Source organism: Lactuca saligna, chromosome 9 (assembly GCF_052625555.1).
Source record: "Lactuca saligna cultivar CGN05327 chromosome 9, ASM5262555v1, whole genome shotgun sequence".
Lineage (NCBI taxonomy): Eukaryota > Viridiplantae > Streptophyta > Magnoliopsida > Asterales > Asteraceae > Lactuca > Lactuca saligna.
Window position 1 is genome coordinate 8,199,110 of NC_136425.1, and position 18,398 is coordinate 8,217,507.

An 18,398-nucleotide genomic window follows, 5' to 3' on the forward strand; every position below is an offset into this window, starting at 1 on the left:
ATTAAGTATAATGCACATAAAATCACATAATTCACATAATATTCAAGTAATTCTTCTTTATTACTTCAAAGTAGGTTATAATCGTTGACCCCAACTATTACATCATCATCTTAATGCTTAGCCTAGAAACACGGGCGTTACATGTAATTACTTTTGGTGAATTCTTGTAACCCTAAGTATTATGTTATACATGTTATTCATTCAAAAACGACAATTTGAACCAAAATTTACTTGTGCAAGCCCTAAACCAAATTCAATACGCTGCATCCACTCAAGCTTGAGCTTGAAACCCTAACTTCCCAGTTCAAACCTCTTATTGGACCAGGATTCTCTTATTGGGCCTAATGGGCCAGTGAACCATCAACTTGGTTCTTTTGGCCCAAGAGTCCACATTTGGGCCCTAATTGGACCCACATTCATTAAGCAATAGTATTTTGGGCCATAAGACTTCATGGGCCTTATTGGGCCGAAAATCACTTATTTAACCTCATTAGGCTGAATACTCATCTCATTTACCCTTTTTGGGCCGTAAACTCATATGTAGGCCCACAGGATCAAAAATCCCTAATAGGCCAATGCAATATCAACTACACATAAATTTAAGCCCAATGTCTTTCTCTTTCCTTCCCTCTCTTATTCTCGGGTTTGACAAAAAAATAAAAAAAATAAAAAAAGATTAATGAGTAAGTGACACCTCATAATTACATGGAAGACACCCATGCATTGTCTTCCATGTATCTAGGCATGCAAGATTACCCCCCATATATCAAGGCAAAGCCTTTCTCTCTCTTCTTTCTTAAATTCGGTCGACACCTCATCACCACCTTTCTCATTCTCCAATTCAAACTTTAATCTCTATACTCCTTCCTCTCTAGAACTCCAAGAGATCTTCTCATTCCCCTTGAAATTTTCGTGAGCTTAGTGTGTGATTTCAAGAGCTTTTCATCAAGCTTCATCCTCTTGGTAAGTTGTTATCATATATAAATTTTTATTCTCCATTTTATGTTAAGAACTCTTCCTTACATAACTACATGTCGTGTTCTAGCTTCTTGAATCATCTAAGTTTCGAAACTCCTTCCAAAGAAGCACTCAAGTTCGAAAACACCTTCATTATTCTTTTCAAAACCGATCCAACACCAAGGTGAGCTTCATACCCCCTTGTTTTCGAGTTTTACTACCTTTTAGGAGGAGAATACAAGCTAGTTTTATGGTTAATCTTGGTATTATACATGTATGTGTGTATTTGTTTCATGATATGTTGTGTTTATGCCATAAAAACATGATAAACACGAAATACCATCCAAATCTTGGTGTTATTTGTAAATAAGCTACTTGAAGTAACATTACACGATGTTGAAAGGATTAAACATGTAAAAGCTTCTAGAAAAACAAAGAAATAATGCAAAAAGGGCCACATTTGACAATAAAGATAAACAAGATGGACTTTTGGTGTTATTTTTGGTTTTAGTGGGCTTAACTTGATAATTCACGGTTATTTGGGCCTAATGTGTTATTATTTCATAAAATGGGCCTTATTTTACATCCCACGGTTTAGTGGGCCTAAAATGTTGATTTTGATAAAAATGGGCCTTATTTGACAATTTACAGGTTCATGGGCTAAAAATGTCATTTTTGATAAATTGTTTTTTTATTTGATAAATCACAGTTTTAATGGGCCTAAAATGCCATTTTTATCAAAAATGGGCCTTATGTGTAAACTTTCGGCCATAATGGGCCTAAAATGTCATGTTTAACAAAGATGGGCCTTATTTGCAAACTTTCGGTTTAAATGGGCCTAAAATGTGATTTTTAATAAAAGTTGGCGTTTTATGTCATTTTGGATTTTACTGGAGCTAAAATGATCATTTTGATAAATAATGAGCTCTTTACGACATTTTACTAAAATTGGGCTTTATATACTTGTTTATATGTTTATTGGGCTTTACTTACTCATTACATGCTTATTGGGCCTTGTGTTCTCATTACATGTTATTTGGGCCTTCTATGCCCATTCCACTCTTATTGGACCTTACGAGACATTTTATACTAATCAGGTTGATAACATTAAATATTTGACATTTTTGCTAAAAACAAATATATATATATATATATATATATATATATATATATATATATATATATATATATATATATATATATATATATATATTATCACTAATACTTTGTAGTCAGAATACATGCTCGAAACATTATTTAAAACATTAAATAATGTGATACATTATTCGTGTAAATTTAGTTAAGGCTCTTGTGAGACATTCATTCACTTGTACCTATCTAGTGTACACTGTAAGTCTTGTAGTTGTAACAAGTGTCTCCTGGAGGGAGAACGAGAGTTTGTGTATCGATCTATACAGGGTTGATACACCACATCTGAGTTGTTCGCTACAGCTAGAATATGTCAGTCTAGGGTGACAAATATCTTACATTAAACAAGCAACGCCTGAAGCACGTCCTGACAGGCATAACAGTCACATCATGCATGGTTATAACGACTCACATAAAGATTAACAACACAATAAATTTACAGAATACACATACTATACTATTGATACATTGTACAAACTATACATTTACTACAATACTTGGGTCTTATGGTTTAAGACAACAGCTCTTTTACAAACAGAAAATATCGGATTTTTTGGAAACTGCATACTACACACCACAGTTTACAAATAGCAGAAAATATAGGATTTTCTGGAACTCTCTTTTTTACACTGTCAAAATTGGAACACACATGCTTTAATACAAGATTTGAAACAAAACTCTCGAACCATTTATACAGAAAATATCAGATTTTTTGGTGTTTACAAAATGTTACAAAGTTTTTTTTTACATAAACATGCTTATGAACTCACTAACATTATATATGTTGACATTTTCAAAATAACTTGTATTCTCGGGGATACGTTAACAGGTCGGTTGTCATGAAAAATGTGGACTTTTGCTGTATTTTTGTTTCGTCATACATCTAATATTTTGGAATGTAATTTGTGAACAAATACAATGATGTAAACTCTGTATGTTGTATTATTGAATGTATGGTGATGATGTTGCCTTTGAATTCATTTATATACACTGTGATGATATTACAAGATGAAGTCACCCACCCCCGAACGTTTCGACCGTCTGGTTCGGGGGTGTAACATACACACACACTTTTCTTTCTCTCTCTCCCCCTCTTTCTTTCTCCCTCTCTCTCTCTCTCAATTGAAAAATATATTTAATATTCACAATGTTAAGTTATGAATTTAGATATTTTCAGTTTTTTTTTTTTCGATAAAGAATAAGCTCTAGAACTTGAAAAAAAAAATTTGGTTTCTTGGAGTACCAATAATTATGGTTCTCTATTGAATTTTTCATATATATATATATATATATATATATATATATATATATATATATATATATATATATATATATATATATATATATATATATATATATATATATATATGGATTAGGTGGAAAACAAAAAAAAAAACCTTAAAAATCATAAAAATACATAAAAAAAAATACTTAAAGATCACAAAAAAAAAATTTACTTTATATTCTTAAAAATCGCAACTTTTTTTTATTGATTTGCTGAAAAATTTTAAAAAATCGATTTTTTATTTTATTTATTTTTTGTTTTTTTTTTTTTTAAATTCAACGAAATTATATAAAAAGTTGCAATTTCTAAGAATATAAAATCAAAAAAAAAAAAAAAAACATTTTTAAAATGCAAAATAATTGAAAACTTTCGACAAAAAAAATTCAAATATTATTTCGGAATTTTTATTTTCCAAAAAAAAATATCAAAAAAATACATTGTTTACATAAAAAAGTAGAATAAATAGAATATTTTACATATCTGAGAAATCTAGTATACTATTCTAACATTCTAAAAATCACATTATAATATTTATAGTATAATATTCTATTAAAATATTTCACGTATTTTAAAAAGAAAAAAGTAATTTTTTTAGGTAATTAAAGTTCTGAAAATAATAATTAAAAAAAAAAAGAATTTTTGGATTTTTCTTTTTATTTTTCATTTTAATATTATTTTTAGATTTGGTTTCACGGTCTCACAAAATTAGCATAGTCTCAAATAAACCTGAATATATATATATATATATATATATATATATATATATATATATATATATATATATATATATATATATATATATATATATATATATATATATATATATATATATATATATATATATATATATATATATATATAGAAAAGTTGTTATTTTCTACAATTTTTCCTTTTATTAACGCAACTTCCAACAATTAAATAATAATATTTAGTTAATAATCAAACGTTTTAAAGCCCGTGCAACAATTATATATCCAATCAAGTTTATACATGCATTTCGAGTGATCTTGGTATAACTAGCTAGTTCCTAAATAAAATTATGAGACGAGAGAGTCATATCCTACAAAGTAAGGGTTCAAATCATTTTCATGTGATGGTGAAATATATGATGTTTGATTGATAGGATTCCTTTATTGACAATTTACACCCTTGAAAAAGGCATAAGTACCCTTTCACCCCAGTCGCATTTGAGATCAATCCAAACCCAACTTGATACTTCTTCAGTCCTTCATCCTTGTGCAATAGATTGTGGATTTAAAAAGATAATCACAATAGACCAAAATGGATAGGGTCGTTTTGTTCTATGCATAAAATAATCATCAAAATTATACTAGGCCTCATTATGAATTCCATAACTACGTATTCTTTGAATGATCCCTGCAACAAAAATAAATAACAAAAAAATAGAAGTTAACAGTCATATATTGCGAAATATATAATTGTTTCTTTGGTGAAAACGTGAAGGTTTTTTATGGTCAAAAACAAGTTTGCAATCCACAGCGAGACCATCGCACCAACGTTGTCAAGATCAGCAACTTACGTATGATTGTTTTACGTTTTGCGAGATCGTAAACATAAGATGGAATTAGCATCGGAAGATCTTATTAAAATGAACAAGACTCCTAATTTGCTCATGATATCTTGTTTGTTTGGTATTGTCATTTGATATTGATTAAGAAATCGATAGTGGAATCAATTTTAAATTCGTGACAATAAACATAGGTTCCGCATGACCATGATGCTCTATCTAATTCGAGATAAATGTATGAAGTCGTGATGCTCCACGAGTCTTCCTATCTACAATGTTTGATTTCAAGTTGAATTGACGTATTTCTTTAGGCTCAATGAATATTTTTATGCCAAGCATATGGGATTTCTACGCAAAATGACGAATTCTCTAGGGTTTAGAAGACTAAAAACTTGACTATAGAATAAAAACTAAAGAGGTGTGATAAGATTCCAGTGTCAACCCTTCTTCATAATCGATCCTAGTATGATCGGGTTCAATGAATATTTTTAGGTTCAATGAATACTTTTAGGCCATGTATATGTGATTTCTTAGCAAAATGACGAATTTCCTAGGGTTTAGAAGACTAAAAATTTGACTATAGAATAAAGAGTAAAGAGGTGGGATAAGATTGGGGTAAGATAAGATTTCAATGTCTATCCTTCTTCATAATCAATCCTAGTATCATTCTAGTATGATTGGGATCATTTTTCGCTTATAAAATCTTAATATCTTAAGATCAAGATTGAGGCCTCGTTTGTTTTTCTATAAAAGTACTTTTTGAGCACTTTTTCCTTCTGGCGGGTAGACGTTTCGCAAGTGCACGTCTTCTTCCGCAAACTTGAAAAAAGATAAAAGATATTTAACCACTTCCAAAACAAACAGAAACACTGACAACCATGCTTTACAGATTCAGTCATTTTTGTGTGAAGTACCAAAAAGGAATTGGTCATTTTTGTAATTATCCCTAGTAAAAACCTTACGAGTAGAGTTTAGGTTACTTTAGATGTTATTGGGCCAGCCTGTTATTTTACAAACGGATATTAATCAGTGAGTACTACTATTAAGTAGCAGCCCCTCAAGATCTAGTGGGCTGGGACCATACGTCTCATGGGAATATACTATTATTGACTGTATTATATTTTTCCATCATGGTTTCAAAGAAAAAAAAAAAAAAAGACCAAAATTGATTGTATAATAACTTTCATCGTTATTGAAAAATATACACGGACACTAGCAAGCGCGTTTACGTGTAACGTATTTCGTCTTGAAACAGCATTATGATTCATTTGAAATTTATCACGACACGTATAAATATAATTGTTCGTATGGGGAAAGAATACAGATGTATATATAGTGGTTGCCCGACTCGAATGGCTAAGCCACATAGGATGAAATCTCACATCCAATGTCGACACACAAACAGACGTAAACGTTTCCTCGCAAGTGGGCCCCGTGTCGTATGTTTGGTTCTATTTTCATTAGTAGGCAAGAGTTAGTAGCTTCTTTGTTTCCAATAATAGAATGAGTTATTATCTAAATTTGAAAAAAGAGTTTTGAAATGGGCACATGACACAGCAGAAGAATACACACAAACACAGATTACACAGAACCTCTTGTAATAATATATATCAGACACTTGTGGTCATGTCCCTGACAAATATTCCTTCCATTTGTAGATATTGAGTTTAGAAAGTTGGACTGGAATAATACCCTACATAAATAAATAAATAAATAAATATATATATATATATATATATATATATATATATATATATATATATATATATATATATATATATATATATATATATATATATATATATATATGTGCATAATTCAGGGCCAGGTATTACATCAATTGCTGCTCAGAACTAGGAAAACAGTCACTTATCATCATATCATATCAAATCATGACATTTGGTTTTGCTTTTGAACTCTTATGCATTAAGCTTTTAATTTTCAAGTGCATTCACGTATTATTATAATGACTTATCATCATATCATATCATGACATTTGGTTTTTTACTTAATGAACTTAATCTAGAGACCACTTAATCCAAACAGCTATACAGTAGTAGTGTTTCTTTTTCACGTAATACATACAAACACATCTTAATATACCATGTGAGGGAGTGATCGACATACCCCCTTTTTACCACTCTATCCCTTTTAATTAAACCCTTCTTTTTTTAAAAGTAAAAATTATATGTGTGTGCTTCCTGTATCCTCTTCACAGATATGTCATTACAGTACATGTAGCCAAATCTCATTTCAAAACTGAATCCAATTTGTATCATTAGTTTTGTTTCTCATATTGGACCTAGGATATTGTTCAATAGTAGCAATATGGTTGTTTAACTATGAATAAACATTCGGTCATCTAAAAAATAAGAAATACCGATAAATAATTTTTCCTTATTCATCCTTTTGTTTGCATTATATTCTCAAACTCAGAGAGGTTTTCAACAAGTAATCTTTTATTCTTTGTTGTTCTTTTACAAAATACTTGATCCACAAACGATAACCACTCTGCTCTATGTGGACTCAACCCTGCTTATTCGAATGAATCATTTGTTTAACATATTTTCCAACTTCTTCATAGCCCATATGGTGTTCGTGCTATCGATGTTGATCGTTAGGCTATTTCCTAGTTTCTCTATTTAGTTAGTGACAAAATGTAATCTAACAAAAAAAAAAAAAAAACATCAATTTGCACCAAAATCAAAAAATATTTTTGGACAATACCACACTCAAAACAATTGTTTAATTAATAAAAAAATGTACTTTAAATATGCTTCTAAAACATGTTTTTGAAAAACAACATATATTTAGAAAATGTAAGTCATAATCATATTTCATTCATAAAAGGTGTTAAACATATATTTGACCACAAAACAAAGGCAAACGTTTACAATTATTGTCTTACAAGTCATGAACAGAACAGCCTTGAAAACAGGTAGCTGTGGCACCCCTGCACTGTATCAAGCAACGGACTCGTTTGACACGCTTCATCCACTTCCCGGTTCTTCCACTTCATCAAAACTTCCTCGGCAACCACCGCGACCTGGTGTTGCAACACGGCGGCACCAAGCGGCCCCACCAGGTTCAGCCTGGTTGCCGCCGATATAACATCTCTCATCGTCACAAACAAATACGCCCTCTGAGCCGTTTCCCCATCCAACCCAATCAACCCACAAACCACCCCAAAAACCGGGGCATGGTGGAACCACACATTCCGACTGCTTAACCCCACGTTTCTCATCATCTTCAGAGCCGGAATCTCAGTGAAAACCGAAGCCGATACCCTCATCAATGCTGACCCCTGTGAAACCGATGCCTTTCGGCTCACTTCGTTTGTTAGTGTTGCGTCTAAAATGGCGTCGAGATGTTGCCACGTGTCAACATCTGGCGATATTGTGGCGGAGTAGACGAAAGGAAGGAGGAGACTTGCGGTGTTCTCGAGGACGTGGATTACGTGTGTTTGGAGGTCTTCGGGGTGGGAGACTATGCGTGATTGCATTCCGGCCTCGAGACCAAAGGAATGGGCGAATCCTCCAGTCGGGAGAATGGAATCGAGTAACTGCCATTTGCTCCATTGGAGAAGAGGATCTGATGGAGGTCGAGTGGTCCCATCATTTCTGTCTACTTTATTATCGTTCATCACGATATATAAATCGAGAGTCTGGATAAATGATGTTGAAAAATAGTGCGTTAAATGCAAGATATAGCAATGTACTTTCATTAATTTGTTTATTATAGCGTCATACTTTCATTTGTTCCTACTTAGGTGAAAAAACTACAGGGATATTGCAAAGTGATCCAAATACAAAGAAAATTTTCACCATTAGAAATGGATAGATCTTTTAAAGTAAAATGTATTTGTGAGAAATATATATATATATATATATATATATATATATATATATATATATATATATATATATATATATATATATTAAAAGTACAATGCTAGAATTGGGACATTTTAAAATGACAATATCTTAATAAGAGAATAAAATTAAAAGTACAATGTTGGAATAGACTTTAGATGAAAGTATGGTGTTACCATAAACAAATATATGAAAGCTCGTTGCTATTTCTTGCATTTAGCACAAATGACAAAACAATGCATCATGGAGTATAAATTAGAAAGAACTCAAACCTACATTACAAAGTTAGAGTTCTATTCTACTGGTAAATCTTCTTCTTAAAACATTAGATAGGAATCATTTGGCAAATAAGAACCCATAAACACATATTTGATTAAAAGAACACACACAATAAAGAAAATTCCATCTAAGCCAAGAGTCAGAAACTGACTGATGAACCGAGGTTCAGAGAGATTGGTTGATCTATGCTTAATTCACTGACTAGCTAAAGTTAAAGGGGAATTACCAACATGTTTGGTGTTTTTTCCGTGCCATTTGTTGGTTTTCTCCGCTTCTTGCCCAAATTAGTCAATCATAATTCCAAAAAAAAAAAAAAAAAAAACTAATTCCCGGCTACATCAATGTGAATCAATCAGACAAACAAATTACGCATTCAATCAAACAGTAATGATTAGATCCATATATCCTTAAAATGTCTAACTTCTAGGTAATCAGATTTAAATTCTCAAAACAGCAGTTAAAAGACAAAACAACATACAGAAAGGATGGAGAGAGATAAAGACTTGGAAATTGTTTGAACGGAGAAGGATTGGCCTTACCGGAATCCTCTGGCGACTGCAGTGAACGATGGCGGGATGCCGGCGAGAAGGAAAGCCGATTAAAAAGTTCAGGGAACAGAGGCGGCGTGACGGGTGGAAGAGGACAAGAGTGAATGGAAATTATAAGTGTTTTGTTTGGTTGTGAAATTTTTTTTAGTTTTTTATGAAAACTAGGACCTGTAATCAAAGGTGGATTACGCAAAAGGAACGATAAAATAGCTGTCGCTAATTTAGCTGACACGGAATGAATGCAATTTTTTTTATGGCAGAATTTCATATATGTCCTTATTAAACTTTAAAATATCATATTTACCCAATTTAATTTATCAATATTATATTTACCTTTCATAAACCTTCAAAATATCATATTTACCAAATCCTTTTTTATAATGTTTTTAATATTTTATAATGATTTTTTATACCTTAGAACTATTATAATAATTATGAAATTTAACCATATTATCCTGACGTCTATGATAATGGAATCTGAACTTCTAAATTGTTGGAATGTCGATCTCTTGACAGACAAAAAGATTCATCTTTAACCCTTTCTATGAAATGTATATTTTGATTGTTTAGTTTTTGTTGTTGTTGATTGTTATTATGTTCTAGATGGAGGATATTTTAGATATTAATATTGATATTTTGATATTTAAAAAGTGCATATACGATATTTTGATATTTAAGAAGGACATATATAATATTTTGATGTTTAAAAAGGACATATATGATATTTTCAAATTTTATGAAGGGTAAATATGATATTTAGAAATTTTATGAAGGGTAAATATGATATTTAGAAATTAAGTTGGGTAAATATGATATTTTGGTGTTTAAGAAGGGCATATATGAAATTCTCCCTTTTTTTATTTAGGGTTCCTGGTTTGGGTTGTTTAAGGGGTCGTTTGATAATTGTTAACCGGGTTAGATTTGATTGGGTTAGAAGCTGACTGGATTAGAAGTTCTGATTCAATCCATATCTGATTAAGTTTATGTTGTTTGATTATTTCTTTTACAAACTATATTGAATGACAAAAAATGACCATATTACCCTTATGATGTCTCTTGTGTTGGTTAAAATAATTATAAAAATACAAAATCTTACATTAAATATAAATTAAACATACATTATTTAAAATTAAACATCTTAAACGTCATTTGATAAAAAGAGAATATAAGGAACCGATGGATCAAAGCAAAGTTATAGACATAAAAAAATATATTTGTCAATGAACAAATTATTGTGATTGAAATTTTATCCAACAAGAAATGAATGTATAAACTATAAAATTATAATCAAATTTCAAGATTTATAAAAAATGGATTTTCTGAATACACTGTGAATTATAATGAAAATCTCAAATCATAAGACCCTTGAAGTACTTTGTTCTCTAATAACCTGCCTTCCCAAAACTGCTTTCATCACCATTTTTATCATTCATTCCGAGATCAAAATCTTTGTAGTTCACATATGTTTGTCTTGAAAACATCACTTCTTTTTAATGGTTCATATAGGTGCTTAAATACTGAACCTTGAAAATAACATATCTATGAGAAAAGAGGATTGATGATTCTGAAATCCTTCCCATCATTAAGCAACAATTCAAAGAGCACAACAACAGCAACCAAAAAAATCAGAGAAAAAATTCAAATGGAAATCACAGCAACAAATTGCAATATCACAACAAAAATTCGAAGTTAATCGATTCAAAGAGCACAGCAACCAAAGAAATCAAAGGAAAAATTCAAATGGAAATCACAGCAACAAATTGCAATATCACAGTAAAAATTCGAAGTTAATCAATTCAAAGAGCACAACAACAGCAACCAAAGAAATCATAGGAAAATTTTAAATGGAAATCACAGCAATAAATTTATATCACAGCAAAAACACGAAGTTAATCGGTAATTTGTAGAAATCGAGAGCATAAAAGTCTGAAGCACACCTAGTCAGAAGAAGTTGGTCTCTGGTTCCAAGGTCAAAGGAAAACGACGGATTCCAAGCATAGGGTGGTCGCCGGTAGCAGGGGAGCAAGGTCGCTTTCTTTCTTTCTGTAAGGCATCTTTTAGATTAGTAGGGCAAAAGTGGAACTAAAGGCATTTTGTCCCAGTCCTTCTAATTTGAAGCTTGGACCGAATCACTCAATTTTGATGGACCGAGTCCACATTTTAGACTGAGTCCTTCACTCTAAAATTCAAATCAAACATGCTAAATTATGTTTTTTTGGACCCGGTCCCTCTTTGGACCCAATTAGAAGCTAAATCAAACGACCCTTAAGTGTGTATTCTAATTCTAAGTGACAATACAATAAGAGTAAATGACTATTTTAGCCTTCTCATCATATTCATATGAGAAGTTTTGCATGTTTAGAATTGACAAAGGAATTAGAAAAGTTTATGTGATAACGTTACAACATTTTTGTAAGAGAACGTGAGGCTTTGAGGGCATTTTGGTCATCTTCATTCCCAGGACAAGAGTTGCATGGTCTGATATCATATTATTAACTATTTTTGATGGATCTTAAATGCCCTCACACACCACCAACAATAAAGAAATAATGAAATATCTACCTATTTCTTATTTGACTTGGCGAGGCGATCCTAACAATCATTTTGTTAAGTGAATGCCCCTTCCTCCATGGATTTTGTTCCTTTGATTTCTGCCTCATCTTTCTTCTTTGTCGTAGCTTCTGCAAATACACATCCAATCCAATGTGAAATATGTTTGCTGACCTTGAACTAATATGGTACACGGCCTTTATTGATTGAGTCATCGACCTTTGCACCCAGAAATCGAAATACTAAGTTCTTGATCAAGAAGGCATCAGAAACGTCAAGCCCAGAAATCGAAATCCTAAATTCTTGATTGAGAAGGCTTTGGAAATGTCAATCTTATAGAGTCAGAAATGTAGAAAGAGAGAAAAATCAAAATAAAAAATAAGGCTTTGGAAATGTTAATCTTATAGAGTCAGAAAGGTAGAAAGAGGGCAAAATCAAAATAAAAAATGGGACAGAAATCAAAATCAATTACAAGAGCACATATGTTTATTGACGGTTAGAGGCGGAAATATTGTTGACGACGGAAATCGAAATACTAAGGTTGCGTTTAGTTACGAAAAAACAGTTTTCATTTCCCGTTTTTTGTTTTCCCTTTTCAGTTTTCGTTTTCCGTTTTCAGTTTTTATTGAAAAATTTAGAAAACGTGTTTAGCTAAAACTTATTCATTTTTAATTTTCAGTTTTAGAAAATTAGAAAACGTGTTTAGATGTGTATTTTTCTATCGATTTTCATTTGTAGAAAACGGTAACGGTAGGGGTGGGGTGGTGGCGGTAGCGGGTCGGCGGCGGTGGTGGTGATGACAAGCGGTGGTGGTGGGGGCAATTGTGGAGGTGGTGGTGATGGTAGGTTGGTGATTGTTGTAATGGTGTTGGGTATGTGGGTGTATCTGTATGTGTGTGTTTGTGGGTGTGGGTGTTTGTGGAGGTGGGTGTGTGTGTATAGGTGTGGGGGTGTTTGTGGGAGTAGGGGTAGGGGTGAGGATGGGGATGGGTGTGTGTGTGTGTGCGTGTGTATAGGTGTGGGGGTGTTTGTGGGAGTAGGGGTAGGGGTGAGGATAAGGATGGGTGTGTGTGTGCGTGTGTATAGGTGTGAGGGTGTTTGTGGGAGTAGGGGTAAGGGTGGGGATGAGGTCAACAAATAGGTCCGTGTTCTGTGGGTTCAGAGTTGCCGATAAAGATTCTTTTTAAACATTCAAAAGCAAATCATCCTAAAGCTGTTATTACCGCCCAAAAAACGTTTCAATATAAAATATTTTTTTTATTATCTGAGGGAAGGGTCTCGAATTACGATATTTGGGTCCCCTAGTTATGACAGCTGATTCTATGCTTCCGGTAACAATCCGGTTGCTTCGGTATTTTTCATTTCATGGAGCAATTGTATGTAAAGAGTGTCATCATCTCGTACACTTTTTTTTCTTTTTTTTTTTTTTAATGAAATTTGAAAATAAGAAAATTTGAAAATAAGAAAATGCATGTATGAGAATGAGTGAACCTCATGTATGAGAATGAGTGAACCTAAAATACAAGTCTACCCCTCCCCAAGCTTAAAGATAAGCATCGTCCCCGATGCTTGGAGAGGGTGGAACAACCTAAAACGGAGGTGGAGGAGGAGGATAGTAGCTGGGGTTTCGGGTCCAAGCCCAGAAGTCCTCCTCATGTTTGCGTTGACGCTCTTGATCCCGAGCGTACTGGGTGGTGAAGGTGGAAAAATTATGGGTCAGGCTGGTAATATCCAGCTGATAGGTGTTGAGGCGGGTATGGATTGATTGGAATTCGTCCATATATTGTTGATGATAAGGCGGGGGTGCAGCAAAATGGGATGAGCTGCCACCACCGGTGGGAGAAGCATGGTGAGGCTCCTCCTCTTCTTCATCATCATCACCTTCTTCCTCGTTTTCTTTGCTTTGCTCATCGACCTCGGTGGAATAAGAGTGGGGGAAGATGTATGGAATGATTTGCCAATCAGTCATATGAATGGGATTTCGGAAATCAAGAATGCCTTTATTTTCTGGTGTGATGAGGAGCTTGGGATCATGATTTTGACCCACGGTCCAGTGGTGTGTACCATCGCCTGCCGAGCGGAAGAGTCGCATGGACTTAAGGATAGCGGTGGTGAGATAAGGCTCACCCGGCAGTGGCTGGTGGGGACCGGGGTATGGGGCTCGGATGTGGGCGCTCTTGGCGAGCATGCTGACAATACCCTCGCAAACAATATTTCCTGATCGGGATGCGCTAAGGCGGATGAGCTTGTGGCACAGAAACCGAACATAATGAGGAATGAAGTTATTCTCGGGATGGGTCATTGCATAAAGGATTTTAAGTTCCAGTGCGTGAATGGTGCTTCGCTCCTCTCTAGGGGTGACGAGCGAAGCAATGATTCTGTGAGCTACCTTAATCACAGGATGGATAAGTGATGAGGCTTTAGCAGCGCTAGAGACATATGGATGTAATTGGGTGAGCTGGGTCCACTAAGTCATGTCATAGTATCCTTGGATTGGATCAGTGGGGCCAAATGTGTTTTCCGTTGGGGCCCCCACAATGGCATTGATTGGATCCGAGGAGATCTCATAGTCTTGATTCATTAGACGGAAGTAGAGGATCCCATGATCTAAATAAACTGAGGATAGAAACTCAGCAGTTGGGACTTTATATCTCAATTCATGGACCCTCAACAAGCCGTGCCACCCTATGTTGCGAAACAGGGTTTTGACTTGATTGTAAACATGCAACTCTTTCAAAGTTGGAACATGCGCGAATTTTTGGATGGCATGACCTCGTTTAAGGAATGACTCAAGTTTGCCCTGTTGAACTGGGCCAAGACATACGACACCAAAATGAGACGGGTCGGCTGGGGGTGTTGGGGACCTAGATGGAGGTGAGGAGATCTGGATGGAGGTGATGGAGATCTAGGCTTCCGACGGCGGGCGGATGATTTGGTTTGTCTTGGTCTTTTGGAAGATGTAGCTTCCATACTCAAGTTTGGGACAGATTAAAAGTCAACGGGTCAAAATGTCAAAAAGTCAACTGTTGACGGATCCAGTCAAATTTGAACTTGGCCACCAAAATTTCGCGGGAAATTTGGTTTTCAAAGATTTCCAACTAAGAATCAAGTCCAAATAGACCACACTTTCAAGTATTTGACTCAAGAACACAAAATTCAAAGGTTAGGAGTTGGAAAGAATTTACCGAATCGTGTGTTGAATCGTGTTGTTCTTGATGGAAAAGATCTTCTTTAACCTCCCCAAGCTTGCCCCTTTCAAGATTGAGACACTAAAACACCAAAATCAAGTGAGAATTTTCGAATCTAGGGTTTGTCAAAACCCCCAAATCCACCATTAAAATGCAAGAAAATGGTGTTTAAGATGGAGAAGATGAAGTGTAGATGATGAAAATCAAACCTTTTTATAGATGAAAGTCAAAATCTTGAAGAAATTGAAAGGTATTTGATGAAAATCGGACCTAAGGTTTTTGTTGGGAGAGAGGGGCTGTTAGGAAGTGAAAGTGGGGATAAATGAGGTCAAGTCCCGATTTTTTTCTTTAAAAAGGGTCTGAACTGCTGCGCGAACACGACCCGTGTCTCCCCAGGCTAAATTGGCACGCCCCGTGTTGGGGGGGTTTATGCTGCGTTATGTACGAACACGACCCGTGTTGGGTCAAGGCCAAAAACAACACGACCCGTGTTGCTCTCTGGAAAAATTTGGGACTTTTTTGGACGAACACGACCCGTGTCATTTGCAGGCCAAAATGGGACACGACCTGTGTTGGTCTCTGTAAGAATTTGAGACTTTTTTTGCATGAACACGGCCCGTGTTTCATTAAGGCTAAGAGGGACACGACCCGTGTTGGTCCCTGGATGCTAATCCTCACTTTTTGAACTTGAAAATTTCCTCTCTTAGATATGAAATACTTTTGCATTCTTAGGTCTGTTTGGTGATTTTAAATCATGATTGAATGCATTTGGAACATTGAAAACCAAAAACTCAAAGAAATGGAAATTGTTTTTAAGTAAAAGACAGAAATACCCCCGGGTTGTCTCCCGGTTAGCCGCCCTTGTTTCAAGTCGTTGGCTCGACTTTGCCCCCACAAATGCTTCGTTCTAAGTATTTGGGCCTCTCCAACACATCAATCTTCTTGCCACCTCCTTCAACGGAACCTTCAACCTTCCTTTGGCTTTCTTTTTGCGCATAAACCAAAAAGGACTTAACCCTTTTATATCAGAGATTGTCCACACCATCCTTTTTTGGTATTTGTTCAGCATGGTTATCAACTCACTCTCTTCCTTCTTTGATAATTTATTTGAGTTGATGACCGGTTGAGTGCTCTCCTTCTCGACATGTATTTGCTTTATAGGGCCCAGTGGAGTTTTTGCTCTCAAATCTTGTGCTTGTTCCACCGGTGGAAGGAATTTGGCTTTAGTGGTGGGTGACTCTACTTCTCTTCCATCAATCCACACGTGCTTATCATCCTTGAATTTCAAAATCTCCAGCACCTCCTCGTTTGTACCGCACTCCTTTGCAAGTTCTTCGGCTTTGTACCTGTCTAATTTTTGTGACAAGACTAACTCCACAAAATCATTGTTAGTCGAGTTTAAGCTCTTTTCAGCCAATGGTTGGATCATATTCACAAAATTAACAGATTGAACATCAGAAGGAACCTTTTTTTCTTCATGAACATTGAATTTGATAACTTCACCGTCAAATTCCATACTTAAAGTTCCATTGTAGACATCAATTTTTCTTTTAGAAGTTTTAAGAAAAGGTCTACCCAAAAGTATGGAACTTGAACTTGGAGAGTCATCATCTCCCATATCTAAGACATAAAAATCAGCCGGGAAGATAAATTCATCGACTTGCACTAACACATCCTCTAGTACACCCTTTGGGTGTACCAAAGACCGGTCGGCAAGTTGGATGATCACACCGGTTTTGATCAATGTTCCTACACCAATTGATTTGAAGAGAGAATATGGTAGGACATTTACGGATGCACCTAGATCGAGCATGGCTCGAGGTACATGAAGATTCCCCAATTTGCAAGGTATGGTAAATACACCGGGATCCTTACACTTAGGGGGCATCCTCTTTTGCAAAACCGCGGATACATGCTCCCCAACTGTTACCACTTGATTTCCTTTTAATTTCTTTTTAGATACACAAAGATCCTTAAGGAACCTTGCATATCTAGGTACCTGCTTGATGGCCTCGAAGAGTGGAATGTTGATTTGAACTCTCTTGAACATTTGCATGATCTCACTCTCCTCCTGTTCTTTCTTCGTGCTCCTTAATCTTTCGGGAAATGGAGCAGGTGTGGCTTTAGACTCAGTGATGAAAGGCTTCTTTTTTACTGTTTTCTCTTCCTTCTTCTCTTCTTTGGTTGCTTCTTTGACCACTATTTCTTCTTTCTTTTGATCAACCGGCACTTTTGGACCATCATAGCTCTTTCCGCCTCTCAATGTGATGGCACACACATTGTGCCTTGGGTTTGTTTCAATTTGTGCAGGTAACTTTCCTTGAGATTCTAATTTGCTTACAGAAGTGGCAAGTTGTGAAACTTGTTTCTCTAAGTTCGTTATGCTTGCTTTTGTCTCTTGTTGGAAAGCTTGTGTACTAGTTGCCAAACTCTTTACTATGTCCTCTAAGGACATACTTGATGAACCCGATTGTTGAGGAGGGTGTTGTGGCTGCCTTGGCTGGAAGTTTTGTGGTGGAAAAGGTGGTCTTTGCTGGTATTGATGTGGTTGACTTGGTTGATTATTTGTCTGTTGATGTCCTCCCCAACCTTGATTGTTACTCCATCTTTGATCACCCCGTGGCTGCTCATATCCCCTTTGATTAGACCCAAGAAAACCTCCCATGACTTTTGCTTCTTCATAATCTTCCTCTTGGAGTTGTGGGCACATATCAGTTGGATGCCCCACTTGGGTGCAAATACCGCACGGGCGGGGTGTGGACTGCACACCTTTTTCTTTGGCTAACATCATGACTACTTTCGTGAGCTCGGACAATTGAGCTTCAATCTGAGGAGTTTGTACTTCTTTTACACCCCGGGGTGCATCCGTGTACCATTCTTCATCATGGCTTGAATGTTTGGAATCTTCAGCCATGTTCTTGATTAGATTTCGGATCTCAGTTGGGGTTTTATCGGGCAAAGATCCACCACTAGAGGCGTTAAGAAGCCTTCTTTCCATTGGAGTCATTCCTTCAATGAAATATTGAAGGAGCTGGTACTCAG

The 18,398-nt window shown here is 35.2% G+C and overlaps 1 protein-coding gene across 1 annotated transcript; it reads right to left on the reverse strand.

Annotated features, from left to right (window-relative positions):
• Positions 1-7,728: 7,728 nt before the first annotated feature.
• Positions 7,729-9,773, reverse strand: UREF (urease accessory protein F). Its single transcript, XM_078972488.1, has 2 exons — positions 9,610-9,773; positions 7,729-8,583 (listed from the first exon to the last, which is right to left on the reverse strand). The coding sequence occupies exon 2, from the start codon at positions 8,560-8,562 to the stop codon at positions 7,831-7,833; it is 732 nt and encodes a 243-aa protein (XP_078828614.1). The 5' UTR covers positions 8,563-8,583; positions 9,610-9,773; the 3' UTR covers positions 7,729-7,830.
• Between the last annotated feature and the right edge of the window lie 8,625 nt (positions 9,774-18,398).

What these genes read in the sequence shown, in the direction of transcription:
- UREF (XM_078972488.1), bottom strand. Translation starts at nt 8,562, where the DNA reads ATGAACGATAATAAAGTAGACAGAAATGATGGGACCACTCGACCTCCA.